This window comes from Dysidea avara, chromosome 5 (genome assembly GCF_963678975.1).
Source record: "Dysidea avara chromosome 5, odDysAvar1.4, whole genome shotgun sequence".
Taxonomy (NCBI): Eukaryota; Metazoa; Porifera; class Demospongiae; order Dictyoceratida; family Dysideidae; genus Dysidea; species Dysidea avara.
In genome coordinates, this window is record NC_089276.1 from 17,806,920 (window position 1) to 17,828,858 (window position 21,939).

The window sequence follows — 21,939 nt, forward strand, 5'->3', positions numbered from 1 at the left end:
TCTGAGTGTTACTGACAGCTCATGTGTGGTTGTTAATGACATATTAAGTGCTGCTGACAGCTCACGTCTGGGTGTTGATGACATACTGAGTGCTACCGATGTAACTCAGGTTTGAGTACTACTGACGTAGCTCATGTTTGAGTACTATTGACATAGCTCGTGTTTGAGTACTATTGACATATCTCCTGTGTGAGTGCTACTGACGTAGCGCATGGGTGAGTACTACCAATGTCGCTTATGTTTGAGTGTTACAAATGTAGCTCGTGGGTGAGTGCTACCAAGTTGAACGTAGCTGATGTTTGAGTGCTACCAAGTTGAACGTAGCTGATTTTTGAGTGCTGCTGACGTAGCTGATGTTTGAGTGCTACCAACGTAGCTGATGTTTAAGTGCTACCGATGTAGCTGATGTTTGAGTGCTACTGACATAGCTGATGTTTGAGAGTTACCGATGTAGCTGATGTTTGAGTGCTACCGACGTAGCTGATGTATGAGTGCTACCGACGTAGCTGATGTTTGAGTGCTACCAATGTAGCTCACACTGAGTGCTACTGATGTAGCTACCAATTTACCTGTCCCCCGACTGAACCAGGCCTAGCTATCATCCCCCCTCCTACAGAGGGGCTAGACTTAAAATGTGGAATCCAACCAGTTTAATTTGTAGTCGACTAATCCATAAATTCCTTCTAAAAGAAAATACCAGCAACCTTACCCTAAAAGGCCAGGTACCCTCTACGCTCACTCCAGGATTTACTATATTTCACTCCCTTCTGTGTGAAGGGAGGAGAATGGGTAACCGGCCCCGACTGGTTTGTGGGGACTTCCGGTGGTAGATGATAACTCACCCAGTGAGACGATACTGGAGGATTTAGCTACTGATAGATTCAGTTGTGTTGATCTGTGTGTGCCGCCACGGCTAGAGTGCTATTGTGATCAAACTAGTGTTGGAAACTTGCTTGAAGATCTTCATGGTATTTATTTTTATTTTTGTATAAGTCATTTAATTGATTCAAGAGTTATTTTTGTATAATTACTGCATTGATCGGGTATGCAGGCTGTGCCTTTACCCGTATTTAATCATAATCATAATCTGGCAGTTACCACTGTGGTTCGCTAGTCTGGCGGCGCCCGCCCCTTCGCATGGAGTAAGGACTTACTCCATGCGAAGGGGCGGACGCCGCCAGACTAGTGGTTCGCGGGGGTAACAGTAGAAGATGATACCCTACTAGTCATCAGGATATCGTTCCGTTTGAGGTAGAAATGAAATGTCAATGTTCTCCGTCTCGCACTTTTACGCACGACGAGTTGAAGTTCGATCACACGAGCCAACAAATGGCGCCTTCTACATCACGTGCGTGATTGGCTAGAGGCGTGCATGATTCTTTTGTGCTAACCACGGATAAGCTATTAACCTCCATAATTTTAACCACGTTTCGTATTATTCTTAGTACTTGGTTAGCACATTTGTCGAATCACATTTTGTAGTTGTCGATGTTGGTGGCATCAACATTTATATTTTTGGCAGGTGGTCAGGTTGTTTCATCACGTGATCCGGTGTCACGTGATCCCCTCTCAGCGCAGGTCGGTGACAGGCGCGTAGCTGCTTTTCGAGCCTTTATTGTAATCTGTATGACTCGATGTTGGATTTTTGGCCCCTGCAGCTAACTCGAGCCTATCTGGGCGAGAGTTATTAATTAATTAATTTACTTACTTAATTACTTATACTTAATTAATTTACTTACTTATTTACTTACATTCTAATTTAATTTGTAACTAATCATTGTACTATGCTCATGCATATGAGTCTTACAATTATAAAATATAATATAATAATAATAAAGAGTTCCATAGCCCAAAGAAAGCCCATAATGGGGTATAACTAAATGGCTAGTTGAAGTGTAAAATGATTATGTTGTTTGAGCTTAGTTTTCTTGTTGCCCAGATGAGGTCTTGTCACCTTTGATAGGCGCTGTTAAGTGTTAGCACGTGTGTCTACCTATTCGTGGTTGACCTGGCCACCTCAATGGAAACCATGCGAGCAGCATCGTTAGGAGCTGCAATTAGGTAATGATTGTTGATACTGAACAGCATAGAAAGGCCAGATGTTTCTGCCACCTTTATTGTAATTGATATGGTCTGATGCCACCTCCTCTGTAATTGATATAGTCTGATGCTAACAGTATAAACTGTATGATGTTACTGGTCTAGCTGTCTTGTTCACTGCAGCTGATCATGGTGCAGTCTGGTGATGACATAGCTGAGGTATGGTTGCTGTGCTGATGTTTCTGCCACCTTGTTGTGACCTGGTCCCGTGCTAACGATATAGCTGATATGTGGCTGTAGTTACAGTGCATGGTAATAATGTATAGCTGTCCCAATTTTTTGCCACTGATGTAGACGGACGTTGACTGTATAGTGTTGCTGATGTAGCAGTCACCTCAACCGCAGCTGATTCCTGCAGTATAGCTGCCGTGTAGATGTGTGATGACAGGTCACATTTGTGATTGATAATTGGGTAGCTGATGTGTGACTGTACTGTGATATCCACGTTAATTTTACTGGGATTGATGCACCCAGGTGCTAATGTCGTAGCAACGTGACTGAAGAGCACTACCAGCGGTGTCACATTTATTGCAGTCAGCTGCAGGTGTTACCAGCATTGCTGAAGTGTGAGTGTACCGGCTGAGTTACCCAAGTAGCTGTCATATATTTATTGCAATTGATGCAATCAGACACACGTAGTAGATGTGTGATTGCAATGTAGTTGTCCCATTTAATGCGGCAGGTGCTGCCAATTGACATTGCTGATGTGTGACTATGAACTCCCAACTTGCATGTCTGTGGGTGATGCAGTCAGGTGCTACTCATCTTACAAGTGCTACTGATGTAGCTCATGTTCGCGTGTTACTGACATAACTCATGTTACAAGTACTACCGAGGTAGCTTATGACCATTTTTGTGTGTAGCTCATATTTACATGCTACTGACGTAACTCATGTTACAACTTACAAGTACTACCGAGGTAGCTCATGTGTAGATAGTTCATGTTTGAGTGCTACCAGTGTAGCCCTTGTTTGAGCGCTGACGTAGCTCTCGTTTACCAATGTCACTCATGTTTGAGTGCTACTGAGATAGCTCGTGTGTGAGTGCTATTGACATCACTCATAATTGAGTGCAGCCAACTTCCATCATCTGAGTGCTACCGACATAGCTCATGTATGGGAGCTACCAACGTAGCTCATATCTGTGTAATACCAATGTAGCTCATGTTTGAGTGCAACTGACGTAGCTCGTGTTTGAATGCTACTGATGTAGCCCGTGTTTGAGTGCTACGGACGTAGCTCGTGTTTGAGTACTGCCAACGTAGTTCAAATCTGAGTGTTACTGATGTAGCTCATGTTTGAGTGCTACTGATGTAGCACATGTGAGTGCTACCAACATAGCTCACATTGTGAAATGTAGCTCATGTTTGAGTATCAACTTACAGCTCATGTCTGGCTACTACTGATGTAGCTCATGTCTGAGTGTTACTGACATATTGAGTGCTACCGACATAGCTCGGGTTTGAGTACTACTGGCATAGCTCATGTGAGTGCTACCGACGTAGCTCATGTGTGAGTGCTACCGACATAGCTCATATTTAAATGATGCTGGCGTAGCTGATTTTTTTTTTTTTTTTTTTTTAGTGCTACCGACGTAGCTTATGTTTGAATACTACCGATATAGCTCATGTGAGTGCTACTGACGCTGCTCATGTGTAAATGCTGCCGGTGTAGCTGATGTTTGAGCGCTCCCGACGTAGCTCATGTTTGAGTGCTACTGACATAGCTCATGTGTGAATACTACCAACATAGCTCGCGTTGTGATATGTAGCTCGTGTACGAGTACCAACTTACCTCATTTCAGTACTACCAACATAGCTTATGTTTGAGTGCTACTGACGTAGCTTGTGTTTGAGTGCTACCGGCATAGCTCATTTTGAGTTCTACCGACGTAGCTCCTGTGTGAGTGCTACCAACATAGCTCACATTGTGATGTGTAGTTCATGTTTGAGTCCAAACTTACCTCATTTTAGTACCACCAGCATAGCTCATGTTTGGCTACTACCAATTTATCTCATGTCTGAGTGTTACTGACAGCTTGTATCTGGGTGTTACTGACCTGTTGAGTGCTACTGATGTAGCTCAGGTTTGAGTACTACTGACATAGCTTGTGTGAGTGCTACCGACATACGTAGCCCATGTGTGAGTGTTACCGACGTAGCTTATGTTTGAGTGCTAATGGCGTAGCTGATGTTTGAGTGCTACCAACGTAGCTCATGTTTGGGTGCTACCGACGTAGCTCATGTTTGAGTGCTACCAACGTAGCTCATGTTTGAGTGCTACTAACATAGCTCATGTTTGAGTGCTACTGAGGTAGCTCATGTTTGAGTGCTACCAATGTAGCTCATGTGTGAGTGCTACCAACGTAGCTCACATTGTGATATGTAACTCATGTTCGAGTACCGACTTACCTCATTTCAGTAATACCAACGTAGCTCATGTTTGAGTACTACTGACACAGCTCATGTTTGAGTACTACTGACATAGCTCATGTGAGTGCTACTGACGTAGCTCATGTGTGGGTGCTACTGACGTGGCTCATGTTTGAGTGCCACCGATGTAACTCACATTGTGATGTATAGCTCATGTCTGAGTACCAACTTACCTCGTTTCAGTACTACCAACATAGTTCATGTTAGAGTACTACTGACACATCTCATGTTTGAGTAATACCAACTGAGTGATACCGATGTAGCTCATGTGTGAGTGCTACTGATGTAGCTCATGTTTGAGTGCTACCAACGTAACTCACCTTGTGATATATAACTCATGTTTGAGTACCAACTTACCTCATTTCAGTACTACCACCATAGCTCATGTTACTACTGATGTAGCTCATGACTGAGTGTTACTGACAGCTCATGTCTGGGTGTTACTGGCAGATTGAGTGCTACCGATGTAGCTCAACTACTGACATAGCTCATGTGAATGCTACCGACGTAGCTCATGTGTGTGCTACCGATCGAAGTAGCTCATGTTTGAGTACTACCGATGTAGCTCATGTTTGAGTGCTACCAACGTAGCTCATGTTTGAGTGCTCCAGGCATAGCTCATGTTTGAGTGCTACTGACGTAGCTCGTGTTTGAGTGCTACCGACGTAGCTCATGTTTGAGTGCTACCAACGTAGCTCATGTGAGTGCTACCGACGTAGCTCATGTGTGTGCTACCGATGTAGCTCATGTTTGAGTGCTACCGATGTAGCTCATGTTTGAGTGCTACCGACGTAGCTCGTGTTTGAGTGCTCCAGGCATAGCTCATGTTTGAGTGCTACTGACGTAGCTCGTGTTTGAGTGCTACCGACGTAGCTCATGTTTGAGTGCTACCAACGTAGCTCATGTTTGAGTGCTCCAGGCATAGCTCATGTTTGAGTGCTACCGACGTAGCTCATGTGAGTGCTACCGAAGTAGCTCATGTGTGTGCTACCGATGTAGCTCATGTTTGGGTGCTACCGACATAGCTCATGTTTGAGTGCTCCAGGCATAGCTCATGTTTGAGTGCTACCAACGTAGCTCATGCTTGAGTACTATCAGCGTAACTGATGCATAAGTGCTACCGACGTAGCTCACATTGTGAGATGTAGCCCATGTTTAAGTACCAACTTACCCCATTTGAGTGTTTCCAATGTTGTTCGCATTGTGATATGTATTGATACAGCTTATGCATGAGATGTAGCTCATGTGTGAGTGCTACCAACGTAGCTCATGTCTGTGAATGCTACCACCGACATAGCTCATGTTAGTGAGTACTACCGGCGTAGCTCATGTCTGTAAGTGCCACCAACGTAGCTCATGTTTGAGTGCTACCGATGTAGCTCATGTTTGAGTACTATCGGCGTAATTGATGTGTGAGTGCTACCGACGTAGCTCACATTGTGAGACGTAGCCCATGTTTAAGTACCTTACTCCATTTGAGTGTTTCCAACATTGCTCACATTGTGATATGTAGTGATACAGCTCATGTGTGAGTGCTACCAACGTAGCTCATGTCTGTGAGTGCTACCACCAATGTAGCTCATGTCTGTGAGTGCTACCAACGTAGCTGTGTGAGTGCTACCGATGTAGCTCATGCTTAATTTATTTATTTTATTTTCCAAAAATGTGCAGCCTCAGTTTGAGGATTAACGCACATATGAAACATGCATACAAAATGTTTTACAATATGATTGATTATGGGATTACTGATTGGTAGGGGAAAGTAATAATAATTTCAGTTGTTTAAGTACCAACTTACCCCATTTGAGTGTTTCCAACATTGCTCACATCGTGATATGTAGTGATACAGCTTATGCATGAGATGTAGCTCATGTGTGAGTGCTACCAACGTAGCTCATGTCTGTGAGTGCTACCGACATAGCTGAACCCTGTGAGTGCTACCAACGTAGCTCGTGTCTGTGACTGCTACCAACGTAGCTCATGTCTGTGAGTGCTACCGACGTAGCTCATGTCTGTGAGTGCTACCGACGTAGCTCATGTCTGAGTGCTACCGACGTAGTTGATGCGTGAGTGCTACTGATGTAGCTCACATTGTGAGATGTAGCCCATGTTTAAGTACCAACTTACCCCATTTGAGTGTTTCCAACATTGCTCACATCGTGATATGTAGTGATACAGCTTATACATGAGATGTAGCTCATGTGTGAGTGCTACCACCAACGTAGCTCATGTCTGTAAGTGCTACCGACGTAGCTGATGCCTGTGAGTGCTACCGAAGTAGCTGATGCCTGTGAGTGCTACCGACGTAGCTCACGTCTGTTAGTGCTACCAACGTAGCTCATGTCTGTGAGTGCTACCGACGTAGCTCATGTCTGTGAGTGCTACCGATGTAGCTCATGTCTGTGAGTGCTACCGACGTAGCTCATGTCTGTGAGTGCTACCGACGTAGCTCATGTCTGTGAGTGCTACCGACGTAGCTCATGTCTGTGAGTGCTACCGACGTAGCTCATGTCTGTGAGTGCTACCGACGTAGCTCATGTCTGTGAGTGCTACCGACGTAGCTCATGTCTGTGAGTGCTACCGACGTAGCTCATGTCTGTGAGTGCTACCGACGTAGCTCATGTCTGTGAGTGCTACCGACGTAGCTCATGTCTGTGAGTACTACCGACGTAGCTCATGTTGAGTGCTACTGATGTAGCTGCCAATCCACCTGTCCCTCACTGAACCAAGCCTAGCTAACATCCCCTCCTACAGGCTAAAAACACAAGAAATGTGGAATCCAATTTAATTTGTGGTCAGCTCATGCCTAAATTCCTTTAAAAGAAAATTCCAACAACCTTACCCTAACAGGCCAGGTACCCTCTACACCTATCCCAGGGATTTACTATATTTCACTCCCTTCCTGTGTGAAGGCCGGGAGGAGGCACGGTATTAAACCGGTGACTGGTTTGTGGGGACTTCCGGTGGTAGGTGACAACTCACCCGGCGAGACGATACTGGGGGATCGATCGAAAGAATCAGTTGTTGATCTGTTTGTGTGTATCAGTGCCACCACGGCCAGAGCACTATCGATCAACTAGTGAAACTTGCTTGAACATCTTTATGGTCACAATTAGTCTCGCGGCGCCCGACCCTAAAAAGAGGGTCTGGTGAAACTGTGTACAAAAAGTTTGGCGCTGCCGGAATGTTGGAAGCTCCAATCAGATCGCTCCATTTCAAATTGATTATGTAATGCGTACATTTCAAAAGATTCGCGGCTTACGGTTAATTACATCCGGTGACTTTGCCGCTTAAAATCATTGAGAAAACGGCCATACAATCCTGTTGAGTTCGTTTCAGTGTTGAACAAATAAAGTAGCGCCATTAGTTTGGTGATGCTGTAAGCGGATCTGGTTGAATGGATGTTGGTGACGTAAATATTGCACTTACGTAACACGTGAACGTCATCCAATAAACATTCCAGAGCTCAAACTTTTTGTACAGAGTTTCACCAGACCCTCTTTTTAGGGTCGGGCGCCGCGAGACTAGGTCACAATCTGACGGCTGTCACAGTGGTTCACGGGGAGACAAAAACCTACTGTAGGATATTGTTCCGCTTCAGTGAGGTAGAAATGCCATTGTTCTCTTTTACGCACGACAAGTTGAAGTTCGATCACACGAGTCAACAAATGGCGCATTCTGCATCACGTGCGGGATTGGCTGGAGGCATGCGTGATTCTTTGTGTGCTAACCGGGTAAGTGGAATTATAGGAAAGCGGATACGGGAACGGAAAACGGACACGGAAACGACCGGCGGAAAATATGTCATCACGTGATATTGCCCTGTATAGAGGCCATAGTAAATGTACGTAGCTACGTATATATAATACCGTATAGCCAGGCGCAAGGTAAAGTGCAACTGCAGCCGGTGCGCATGGTAGAGTGCAGCTGCACCTAGTAGGATGACTTCTCTAGATCCAATAGTTATTTCAGACTCAACATCGTCTGTTGACGATGATTCCAGTGAGCCTGAGAGGCTAGAGAATATTGCGAAGTATCCAAGGTAAGCCACTGATGTGTGGGACTGACCTACTAAGAATGCATGAACATTATAACATTATACGTTTCCTAGAATGAGCAACTGGAGTGATAGTGAAAGTGATGTTGAAACAGAAAGACAGCATGTAGCTAGGTCAGTGCATTGGCCGTAATTTCATTACTCAGTCAGTACACAGTAACTATATAGCTATAGCATGCAGTTATTAACTGTTTAATTTGATTTTTCAGGTTAGAAAATAGTCCAGTGTGCTTGAATAGCTACAGGTAAACATTTACATCTAGCTAATTATTATCCTATACATTAAATACATGCAGTGACTCTGATGACCAATTTATGCCAGCAGTAGTGAAGAAAGTGAAGTCACCACTCAAGTAGGTCTTCTGTATTGTTATTGTAATTGATTTAATGTATTTGAGCAATGTATATTATGGTAGTCAACTTATGTTTTAGTAGAGATACATTGCACTATTATAGTGTTTTGCACAATAATGTTTAAATTTTAAAGTGCTACTTGCCAGAGTACCATATCACAATAATAATTATCACCTAGCTTGCTTGGATATATGTTGACCTCATACAAACTTGTGACCCCTGTTCTTTTGGTCACATGGAGTAGTGATTTCATATCTTAATTGTATTCACAGACTTGTTTATGACTGCTGGATCTATTCACTTTGTGTAGGCTTAGCCTCCCATTGGTTACCACCCTGTCTCTGGTTTTGTTATTAAAGGGAAGCTATACAAGTCAGGTTGGGCCATCTTTATACACATGACCTGAACTTTGTTACTGTATGCGTTGTTAATTTTGTACTGTAAGTTAAGTAATGTAAGTCTTGCCAGGGCTCCTGCACTGATCACTTTTTGGCTATCAGTGTACGGTAACCCTGAGTCTAGGCCCCTGTTTGTATACTATATATATTGTTTTAATAATCAATAAGAAGTTTATCATCATCCAGCACATATATCCCTATATGTGCAGCTGCACAGTGCTACGGCAATGGTAGAGCACTATATCAGAGTGCTACTAAACCTACTATTATAAATTTTCTTTGATAGTGAATAATGAAAAATTGATCTCCTGTGAGTCCTGTCCACATGATAATCCCAATGTTTGTAAGCAGTCAAGCTTGTATGCCTATAATAGAGTGGTTTCAAGTGACGTCATAGGGTGCAACATTAAACTGAAACTTGTGGCATTTGTACAGGTGGAGTGTGTATATCATTATTCTGCTGCTGTAGAAACACGGACAGCCAAACAACTACGGTCGGGTAATCACTTACCAGTTGGTATTAATATACTAGAAGGTGGCACTTTCTGATATCACAATACAATGCTCCATCTACTCGCCTACGCATTTTCTAAATTTGCGCACCTATTAAATAGAACACTCTATGGAGATATCAAAAACCAGCCTAGCTACACTATCATCCTTTTAGTATGTTGATGCCAAATGATAAATGATTGTTTTACTTTGATAAAGTTGCTGTCCATGATTCTGTTGTGGCAGAGGATCACAAAACGAAATTTTGTATTGTGGTATTGGGGTTTTGGGGTTTTGGGGTTTTGCCACATATTTATTAAGCATGTAAAAAGGTGAAACCGCTCTATAGTGGTGTATAATGGATGTTCTGGAAATAAATATAGTAATATGTACAAGGAATTAGTACTAAGGTTTTATTATCTAATTTTTAAGGCTCTTGGCCTGCACAGGGTTGCTTCCCAAACTACAAAAAGAAAACACACAAACAACTACAGATACATGCATCTAAAGACAGTAATAATGGCAGTCAAATACAAGGTGACAATGCAGAGCCTGATAAATGAAGGTACAGGGGAGAGATAGAACATTGATGGAAATATAGTTCCAAAGGAACTTGTAATGGTTGACCTCATGGAAAGTGGATGGCTTCTAGGGGAAAGTGAATGGAATTTGGTAATGATAAAGTTGAGTGTAGCTAAATCATATAGTAAGCATAATGACGTTTGAGTTGCAAGGCTTGGCAATACAAGTAGCTGGTCCTCCTTGTGATAGATGGGTTCCAAGTGACTGCCACATACCCATCTACAATAGCAACACGGTACTGCATACACTTCACTCCATGCTCCTCATTAATAATGTTATACACTTCTTCTGTTTTATAAGTGGCACTTTGCTGGAACCTAGGTGGTATCATGCAGGGTTGGCCTTAAGGGTAGGAAGTTATCTAGGATAGGCAGCTGACTAGGAGTAAGGGGGCCACCAAAGCTCTAAAACTAGGACCCCAGTTTTCAGTTTTCAAATACACCCATACACTACATGGTGGCCATCTGCATGAGATCTTGAGAAGAAATCACTCCTCTTCAACAACCCACTCATCCTGTCGAAAGACTGAACAAACTCAGTCTCATTCCACATCACACCATTTTCAAATAGTGATTGATCTCGTGACTGTCCACCAGTATATTTACGTGATGATCCGTTCACTTATGTTGCATACAAACCAGTATAGTACACTGCATTTTTGTAGCTGTGTAGCTATTCACTGTATCCAGCTAGCATGTCTAGTATCCAGCTATCCAGCTAGCTAGAAGGGATATAACACTTCTTATCATTTGTTTGTCGTGCACTACTCCAGCTTGCTTCAGTACTTTTTATTGATGCAATGGTCCCTACTCTAGTTGAAAAGTCCAATATTTTTGTGTACTTTTCATATGCAACCTTGTAATCTATGTATGTAACTATTTGTATGTAACACAACAACTGCACATGGACAAAAGAACAATGATACAATAGAAAGAATACTGCTACAGACAAGTCACTTAGCTAGATAGTATGAATGCAATGTTTGGTTGTTGCAAACAAATACTATAAATAGCCCTTATAGTGTGAATGTATGCAATCAATTACTGCATAGTAAAATGATGCTGCTGAGGGTATGTTGGGGACTTACATGGATTATTCAAATACAGTGTACATTATAAACAGTGCTGTTGCTAAAAATTGGTTACTTACACTGGGTTAATAAGTTAATAAGTATAGAGCTTTTATAAGCAGTACAAAGAACACATGTAAATACTTGGTACAGTGGGAAGATACCCAACTCTTAAGGTAAGAGGTCAACAGTTCATTTCTCACTGCAGGCAAATATTATTTTTATTTAGACCACTTTTAGGAACAAGTTTTTACAAAGCACATTGACTGCTCTGTATTAGTGGGGTATTGAGAGTTCAATATATTAGAGTATGTAACACTTTCACACCTCAGATAAAAGGAATTTTTAGTGCTACAAATGTATGCACTCCCCTTATACACTGTACGTATGCACTAACCATCGGGCACTGTATGCCCTTGGACATTGTGCGTACATATCAGGCAATGCACTTCTGCCTGTGTTACAGCTATTACATATCAAGCTTTTCCAAGAAGTTTGGTTATATATCATTCTGAGGAGGAAAGCCCCCTTCATGGATTGAGGGGAGCCCTATGGAATAAAGTAATGCTGGCCTTATTTGTAAAATATACAAAAAAAAATGAAAAAGTAATAATAATGTTTATAACTGCATATATCATGATGTTGTGACACTGGTGTATGCAGTAGATAAAGCAAGCATCATGGATTACTTTTTACATCACAGGAAGAATCCATCTACTTCATGTGATGAGCCTCAGAAGTTTCTACACAGTTTGCCAGGACTTCCTATATATTCCCAACCAAACAAGCAGCTATCTACAGTGCAGTGTGTTGATATTCTCCTTCACCCCGACCTATCTAAACATTTTTTATGTTCACGAGTACCCTTTGATTTAAACTGTAATTCAGTATATGTTGTTGACATGGCCAACTTAGTTGACCCCAAGGATATAGTATGTGATGACATGGGTGCATGGAAATGGAAAGGCAGCTATCGCAGATGGATAACTGTAGATGAAACTGGATGGATTACAGTTATTGGCAAGGACCTTTCAACACCTCCACAGTTACCCTACTACCGTATATGGAAGAGGTACACAGTAAACAAATCTAGTAGTGACCTGAACAGGATGATAGTCACCATGGAAGGTATAATTAGCACAAAAGGCATATAACCATTTTAAATGAATTCCATTAATATTATTGTGATTAACAGTGGCTTGGTAGTATGTTTTGTAAGAAACTGTTGCAAATTTCATACAGTAACAATTAATGCAATACTGCATGTCAGGCTTTCAACAAAGCAAATTTATGCACACTGTTAGAGTTTTATTCTTAATTTTGTAAAGTGTGATACATAGCTACATACTCCATAAACATCATAATGCACCTAGCAATGTTATGCCCCACCCCTATCCTGGGATAGGGTGGAGATTTGACAAAGTCTAGTGTCAAATTCCCCAGTACTGGGGGCTAAGATGCTTGTCAAAAACCCCACTATGTCCCCACCTTGATAGAGGGGTTTTTGTAGGGGATTTGATTTACTTATTATTTAAATAATTTTTGGTTAGCAAACTGCCACCATCAAAAGCCCCATGGGTGGGGCAAGTGTAGATGTCAAAACCCCAGTAGGTATATGGGAACCCCGGGTGTGGAGTTTGACATTGATAGGTGCATAATAAATACTTACTTTAAATTTTAACACAATGTTATATGCCTATCTCTTTTTCTTTCATAGATTCTGATAATGACACATTAAACCTTGCCTTATTGCAGTATACTTTTAAAGACAAAGAACACAAAATCAAGGTGGCTCCACATGGCAATTCAGTTAAATCAGAGAGCTATGTTCGTACCATGCCAAGTGTAATGGAAAAGTTAAAGTGTGCGTCTTCAACAAACACAGCCAAGCATGCCATCGCCTTAGTAGAGAACACTACAGGCAGTGTAACAACAGCCTTGTCAGCTGCAGGAATACCTCGTGGCCGGCAGCAAGTAGATGACATACGAAAAAAACTTTTCAAAACTGATTCCGATCCACTGTTTAGTCTGATGACCATGTGTAAAGAAGGGGAAAGCAGTAAGTCACCAGATGCTTTTGTCAGAATAGTGACTGGTGCACCATATCCCATGATGGTATTAGCATTTGATTGGGTATTAAACGATCTTGTCAGATTTTGTGCTTCTTCTTCAACTACATTGAGTCCATTGGGTATAGATCCTACTTTTAATCTTGGATCATTCGATGTTACAGTCACTACATATCGCCATTTGCTACTAACCAAACAGGGTAATATATCCACACATCCAGTGTTATTTGGGCCTTTGTTTATTCATGTGAAGAAAGATTTCGAAGCTTATCACTTTTTTGCATCTTCATTAGTTAGTAAACAACCGCAATTAGCCAAATTACACTGCTTTGGAACAGATGGTGAGGTAGCTTTGGTAAAAGCTTTTTCTGCTGTTTTCCTGGGGCTATACATTTACGCTGTTTTCTTCATTTTCGTCAGAATATTGAGCAGAAATTACGTGAGTTTGGTATAGGTGCTGCAGCAGTTAAGGAATACAAAAAGGACATATTTGGTGATCCAATTCAATTGCAATTTGGTCTGGTTGATTCTAGCAGTGAATCCGATCTAGACAACAAGTTGGATCAGTTAGAAAAGAAATGGGATGACCTAGAAATCCCATTTAATTTCCCTCCTGAATTTCATTCATGGTTCAAGGTATACTGCAGAAAAGTCATAGCCATGTCTATGCTACGCCCAGTACGAGAAAAAGCTGGTTTGGGTTGTCCGCCTTCCCCGTATTACACAAATGACATTGAATCCAAAAATAACATTCTAAAGCAGCATCTTCACCGCAAACCTTCCGCATTGCCAGATTTTGTTGACAGTATGAAGGCACTGATAACAAATCAGCGAACTGAGGTTGAGAAAGCAGTAGCATCGCATGGTGAATATCGTTTGGTATCCCAGTATTCCAAGTTGGCGTGTGATCAGCAAAAGTGGTTTAAAATGTCAAGCAAACAGAGACTGGGTAAAATATCATCATTCATGAAAGCTTCTGTTATACCAACGTTTGAAAGTAATTCTAGCAGTGGTAGCATGCAAGAAAAACCTTCACCACTTGAAGCTCTAACACTACCTGTAAATATGGCTAGAACTATCTGGAGCCGAGCCAGATCAATCGTGGAGGATGCAGCAATCACAAATGCTCCTGGCGATGATACAGCATACATTGTAAGAAGCAACAGTGGAAAAAGACCTCATTATGTTCAACCTGCCAAAGGTGGTGGTTATCTGTGTGATGAAGAATGCCTGGGTTACAAATCCTCCAAAATTTGTGCTCACACAGTTGCAGCTAGCCTTAAAGGCACAGGGATCGAATCATTAGTAGAATGGTATAAAAAGTTGAAGTAATTTTACAGCTCTAGCTGACAGTGGCCAGCCATCTTCTGCAGGAAAGAAAAACCAGAAAGGTGTTTCTAAGAAGATTTCTCGGGTCATTTATAGCATCACAGATGAAGAAGATTTCACTAGTCGTATACCACCAGTGGATGTGGGTGAGGAAACCTCTCTGTCTGCGACAACGGATTCTGGAATGCTGGGAACTTCATCACAAAGTACATCACAAAGTACTGGTAGTTCAGTCTGCAGTAGCTATGGTGTAGTAGCCCAACCTCAATGTGGTTCAGCATCACAGAGTTCAGTGGTAGGTTCCAATCTATCATTTCAGCAATTCCATAACACATCGGTACCTGTTGGTAGTGCACTGAGACAGCAAGTTTCACGACATCCAAATGTCCAGACAAATGTCTTTAATGCCACACCTCCTGTGCAATCTCCACAAGTGCCACAACATCACTTTGGATTTATATCTGGAGTTCCACCCCCCCTTATTCCCTATACACCCCCTGGCCTTGGTCTTGTTGCTGCAATGCCACCTGTTCATCTAAATACAGCAGTTGTACAGTCACAACAACCACCTCCTGTTGCATTGCCATTTTGGATTGACTTTGCTCATGGTAACATATCTAGGTGCAATGGATGCAGAAGGAAGATAGAACGCCCACCACCACCCGATAATTTAATACTTCAACACAAGGAAAAGGTGCTTTTCCAAAACCCAAACACAGGAATGTACCAATTGAGTCGAGAGCCTAGAAATGTTTACTACCATGCGAAGATGTCATGTATATCACCCCACTTTTGTGATTTTAACCCAGCAGTTCATATTAGAGTAGATGCAACAGCCAAAGCTAAATTAACTGATGTACACATTAGACATATCAGCGAACAGTTTAACTTGAACATCAACTAGCCAACAGATTTTCTGTTTAATTTGTATAGGCAGTTCCTTGACATTGTAACCTAATAGTTACTCATAATACTTGTCACATACTTTTCATTTGAAACAAAGCATTAATTTAATGTAGCTAGTTAGTACTTATGTATGGTATTACCCTTCCATTGGTGATAATACCACATAGCCACGAATTGGCTGCTGCTGTACCAGGTCTGGTGGAAAGAATGAAAACGTGTTATTTTGAATTGTGGCATTGGACTTCTCACCGATGCACCTCGTTCTTTTCGTGGATTTAGTGGGCGCTTTATCCATGAAATTTAAATCTTTTGTAGCTCCTGTACAAGTTGTATGGAGATCGATGTCTAAATCACGAAAATTAATTTTGTTCCACGGATTTACCATCAGATATTATATACTATATAGCTAGCTAACAGCTATCCAGTTATGTTTCCGCAATTTGGCAATAGACGGATACTTTTACGTCACAAAATTGCATTAAAATGGGTAACTGCCACTAGTCAACGGGGAAAGAAGTGGGGCTTGTACTTTAAAATTTGTGTAATTTAATTTTATATAAATCACTATTAGCTACAAGAGGCTGCAACTCGGTTTCTGGTAATTCATTAAGCAACTGCATGAAACACTTATACTCAGGAGTCCCAGCGGCGGAGGAAGTAGTTGATATGAGGGGGAGCTCCGCTGAGCTGACCCAGACTTATTTCTATAGTTTGGTAAGGTGAGACCAAAAAAAAAAAAAAAAAAAGGTCACAACCAATTGACAAGAGCTTTCCACCTCACCAGCTACCATTTCTAGCTGATAAACTACATAAAAATCCTTACATAGCTCGCTACACACTGACTACTTTATTAGAGTGACTGCTCTATTAGAGTATCTCGATCTTTATCACGGTTTTCAGCCCCACTCCAAGAAAGATAATTTCGGTGTGATATCATTCTGAGGGGGGGCTAAGCCCCCCCTCAGCAGATAGAGGGGGGCTTTAGCCCCCTAGCCCCCCCCCTTTCCGCCGCCTATGCTCAGGACATAGAACAGAACTCGAGAAAGCGATTGTCATGATCACAACTGAAACAACACTTCAGTAAGAAAGAATGATCTCTTGTAGGCCTACGTAGATTAGTCGATTTTCAAACTACTTGTTTTAACTTGAAATCCTTGTGCATGCCCACGCCAATTATCAGTCGTAACTCGCCCAGCAAGGATCAAATTAACCTGCACTACTTAAATATTACTCTCTTCGTAGCTCATAACGTGCAAGGCCTTAGAAAAATAAGACACAACAAACCTGAGATGAGTAAACTCGAGCTCCAATGACATGCGTACGTTATTTCGAAAGCGCATTTGGCGAGGTGATTTTACCCGTGATGTAAGTAGACTTGTGTGTTGCTATATGACTTGTGTGTGTAATCTGCAGGGCTGATCTGCTCCATTAGTAATTTACCGCTGGTCGTTTCCGTTCCCGCTTTCCGTGTCCGTTCCCGTTCCCGTATCCGCTTTCCTATAATTCCACTTACCCGTGCTAACCACGGTTAAGCTATTAACCTTCATTTGTATAATTACTTATTTATTTATGATGTAATTTTAACCACATTTCGTATAATCTTTATAGTCCAGCGCCTAAGCCAAATATTCGTTCACTTTTGATAAAAGCCGGCACCAATTTTTTTACAGAGTATATGGAGCGTGCACTAAGTGTTTTAAGAAGGGGAGGCACGTAAAAAGTCCTCAGGAACACCCCTTTTTGCACCCTGACAAGAAAACTATTTGTTACTATTAAAAATCAATCATGTTTCTATCAAGTTAACTGCTGGGCCTAGTATCATAGTAGTACAAAGCATACAGCTGGAACATAGCTAATAGCTTATTATTATTATTATTATTGTTAATTAATTAGCAAAGCCAACTAGGGGCAACACGCTAATGAGCATTACAATCACATATTATATTACTTACAGCATTCTTAAATGTTTCAAGATCTATTGTGTCGATGTTAGGAATTTGAAGGGAGTTCCATTGAAATAATTGTTCGAGGGAGGAAGGAGTATTTGTATACATCAACTCTTGTTTGCAATTGAGTTAGCTTGAGAGGATGTTGAGCATGGGTGGAGGACACTGGAGTTGGTGACAGTAAGCAATGGTCAGGTATTGCTAGTAAGTTCCTGACAATCTTGAATAGGAAGGTGAGTCTAGCAATTGTTCTTCTGTTTTGAAGTGTAGGCCATTCAAGACTGGTTAACATGTCTGTGATGCTATCATGGTTTTGGTTAGATCTGTGCCAGGGTTTGTTCAAAACAAAACGAGCAGTGCAGTATTGAATCATTTCTAGTTTACTAATACTAGTGTGATGATAAGGGTCCCAGATGGCTGAACAGTATTCTAATGATGGTAAGAGCAATTGTTTGTAGACGTGTTCTTTAATTTCTGATGGTGCATTGTGGAGATTTCTTTTTAAGAATCCAAGGAGTCGATTTGCCTTGTTACAGATGTAATTGATGTGAGGATCCCATGATAGTTTGTGGTCTATTAGTAATCTATAAAAAAAAAATAGTTTTCTCACCTAGGCAGTAAACAAAATCACTAAAATTTCCATTTGCAGGGATTCTGTTAAAGTTTTGGACCTTCAATGCTGATGATTGTGTAGTACTATGTACAAGAATCATCCTGATGTGTATCGTTTCTTTATTAAAGGGGTATAACAAAAGTTATTTAATGCTAAAGTCACAGGTGAATATCTCAACAGAAAACCATGAACTATAGCAGTTCAATTATCAAGCACATAGCTTGAACAAAAGGTCCCTTGTCCTTATACTGGGCACCATATGAAAGGTAATTAAATTTCTAGTTTAATGAAGGCAGTTGCAAGTTGTTTCAACATCTTGTTCTCAAGTTACAGTGCTTTTGAATTCAATTCAGTGTTATATAGTATAAGCAAGAAAAGCACAAGGATGTGTCATAAGGTACTTCTTAGTGCTCAAAATCTCACTTCATTCGTGGAACCCAGCTCCTTTATGTTTATTTTGAGCATTATCACAACACTAAGAAATACCTTAATACTCATCTGTGTGCTTTTCTTGCTTATGCTATATTACACTGAATTGAAAGCGCTGTAACTTGAGAACAAGATGTTGAAACAACTTGCAACTGCCTTCACTGATTAAACTAGAAATTTAATTACCTTTCATATGGTGCCCAGCATAAGGACAAGGGACCTTTTGTTCAAGCTCTGTACTTGATAATTGAACTGCTGTAGTTCATGGTTTTCAGTTGAGATATTCACCTGTGACTTTAGCATTAAATAACTTTTGTTATACCCCTTTAATAAAGAAACAATACACATCAGGATGATCCTTGTACATAGTACTACACAATCATCAGCATTGAAGGTCCAAAACTTTAACAGAATCCCTGCAAATGGAAATTTTAGTGATTTTGTTTACTGCCTAGGTGAGAAAACTATTTGTTTTTTTGTAGATTACTAATAGGCTATTATGTTCCAGCTGTATGCTTTGTACTACTATGATACTAGGCCCAGCAGTTAACTTGATAGAAACATGATTGATTTTTAATAGTAACAAATGGTTTTCTTGTCAGGGTGCAAAAAGGGGTGTTCCTGAGGACTTTTTACATGCCTCCCCTTCTTAAAACACTTAGTGCACGCTCCATATACTCTGTAAAAAAATGGTGCTTTTATCAAAAAGTGAACAATTATGCCAATTTTAAGGGCTTATGTACTGCACTATTAGTAGCTACTTGCAATTGGTTGTATAATTAGTGATTATTGTACAGAACTCAAAGTGAGTGTAAAAGTACAAATTAATTATAAAGATTACTTAAACTGTTCTTGAATTGAGACAAGGATTCTGACATCACTACAACACTTGGTAACCTGTTCCGCATAGTCTCGCGTGGCCAGACTGCTTTTTTTCCCTTTTTTGAGTGATGGTCGGTGGAACAGTCAGTCAGTAAGTCATTAGGTCTAAGTCCCTGAAATTAGGTTAGGTAATCCTAAGGCTGCAGCACATGCTGCTGTCAGACCTTCAGTGCTAGTCACTGTAAAGTGCTAATAATAAATACTTTAGGTTTAAGGAAGAAAATCCATCCCTCCTGGAGGAAGACTGAGTGTGGCCCCGACTAGACATTGGGTGACCTGCAGTTCGAATCCTGGGGTTGGAGGGATTTTTTTCCTTACTTTGGCCCCTTTTCTGTTACACCTTTTCAGTCAGTCAGTAAGTCATTAGGTCTAAGTCCCTGAAATTAGGTTAGGTAATCCTAAGGCTGCAGCACATGTTGCTGTCAGACCTTCAGTGCTGGTCACTGTAAAGTGCTAATAATGAACGACCATCACTCAAAAAAAAGGGAAAAAAAAGCGGTCTGGCTCTGCCGACCATCACTCAAAAAAGGGGGAAAAAAGCGGTCTGGCCATGCGAGACTATGCTCCGCATAGCTACAAATAGTTGATGGAAAAAATGAATGTTTATATGAGTCAACCCTGGTAGCTGGCTGAATGAATCTATGAGGATGGCCTCGGGAGATGTTGTTTAAGTTGGAGTAAGTTAATGGTAAATTATGCTGGATATAAATAAGACATAGTCTAGTGCCCAGCCGGGCTCATGCTATTAGCGCGAGCCCTGCTGGGCACGAGTTTTATCTGGTGTCTTTCGATTGTGGTATTACTTACACGTGGGTAATGGCAGACTTCAATGACAGTGAGTTATTTTCTGTATTTGAGAAAGGAGAGCCCTCGAAAGCGGCAAAGAAAAAAGGCGCACCACCGCTAAAACGAAAAAAGGCGGCACAATCAACTCCAAGTGATTCACCAGGAAACAGCACATGCAGCAAAAGAGCGAAGAAAAGTTCTGAAAGCGCTACAAAACCGAAACCAGAAGTAGTCGTAATAAACGACACATCTGATGAAGAGCCTACAGTAAAGAGGTCCACACAACTAATAAGTGAGAACGTCGTACCACAAGAGAGCACAGATGGGTGAGCGTTATTAAGAATATGCAACGAAACTTAATTAGGCAGTATAAATAAATTCTCTGCTTCCGTCCTCCTCTCAAGCTATTTGTGGGCCAGAGGTCCATTTCCATTGTAACAGCTTATTTGCCTAGGCACAATCATAGCAAACTGCCTAAAATTTTAGTGGTAGGAATAACTGCAATCAAACTCTGGAATTCTCTACCTCAGCGCGTAATTGACTCTAAGGACATTGATCAATTGGCTGGTATAGCAACAATAATCAATTGATCAAATAATTGTAATTTGTGTATTGTGATCTGCTCATCATACTCTTCAGAGGCCTGCACAGTAATGATATAACAATAAAACATGATTGTAAATTTGTGCCAACTTGATAGCTCATTGACACGTGAGATGACCTTGGAACTGACAACCTTATGAAATCTGTTTTACTGAGCTTGTGGAGTTTGCAAGAAAAACTGTGAAATATTCTCGTGGTCTATGATCCTCCTAGCTTTTATGATACATGTAGGTAGTGTTTCCTTAACACATCAGAACCATACTTGCATAGCCAACATGTTAGGTTTATTAGGTTACCTGAAAGTCAGAGGAGGTTGGTCACGCGTCAATCCTATGACGTGAAATTATGCAACGAAGCATTGTCCTATGTGTTAAGGCTTGTTTAGAAGCTAGGAAAGCAGCGCATTATACTGAGAAGGCTTGTAATATCACCGGGACGCTCTGGTACGGATATACAATCGGTCCTTTAGAATATTAAGAGGTGTGAAGGTTGAATTAGTTCAACCTTCCTTTGAGATCACGAGATGAATGATGACGCGTGACCAACCTCCTCTGCCTGAAAGTGTTTTATACAAGCCATAAATATGTGCTCATTACAGACCCACCCCTGTTCCTAATAAAGAGACAACAACAGATCCGGTGGATGCTACAGAAGCTGAACAGGTTGCAGAGAAAGTTGCTCCATTGTTTGCCAGACCAGCCACTGTAGTGACTATTGACAATGAAGCATGTACCCATCAGGTTTGTGTTCGTGAGTGTTATAACTAGAATAAGACCTGGATACCTTTGGACCAACTGATAGTCTTGATTATCAAGTTGTCCATGTCATTTTATGCACATGTATTCCCTTACTAAGGCAGTGTCCTTGAATATTTTTAAGTGTTTTCTTTAACA

General features: G+C 41.2%; 2 protein-coding genes across 2 annotated transcripts in view; both read left to right on the plus strand.

Moving 5' to 3' along the window:
- The first annotated feature begins 8,439 nt into the window (after nucleotides 1–8,439).
- On the plus strand, nucleotides 8,440–15,890 carry LOC136256707 (uncharacterized). Its single transcript, XM_066049714.1, has 6 exons — nucleotides 8,440–8,573; nucleotides 8,643–8,702; nucleotides 8,798–8,833; nucleotides 8,885–8,941; nucleotides 12,187–12,611; nucleotides 13,201–15,890. The coding sequence occupies exons 1-6, from the start codon at nucleotides 8,473–8,475 to the stop codon at nucleotides 14,004–14,006; spliced, it is 1,485 nt and encodes a 494-aa protein (XP_065905786.1). The 5' UTR covers nucleotides 8,440–8,472; the 3' UTR covers nucleotides 14,007–15,890.
- A 4,554-nt stretch (nucleotides 15,891–20,444) lies between these two features.
- LOC136255865 (exosome RNA helicase MTR4-like) overlaps nucleotides 20,445–21,939 on the plus strand; it is a 28,530-nt gene continuing 27,035 nt past the window's right edge. The window contains exons 1-2 of the mRNA XM_066048758.1: nucleotides 20,445–20,769; nucleotides 21,645–21,786. Of these exons, the coding sequence (XP_065904830.1) occupies nucleotides 20,474–20,769; nucleotides 21,645–21,786 (438 nt within the window). The 5' untranslated portion in view covers nucleotides 20,445–20,473. The remainder of the gene's footprint in view (nucleotides 20,770–21,644; nucleotides 21,787–21,939) is intronic.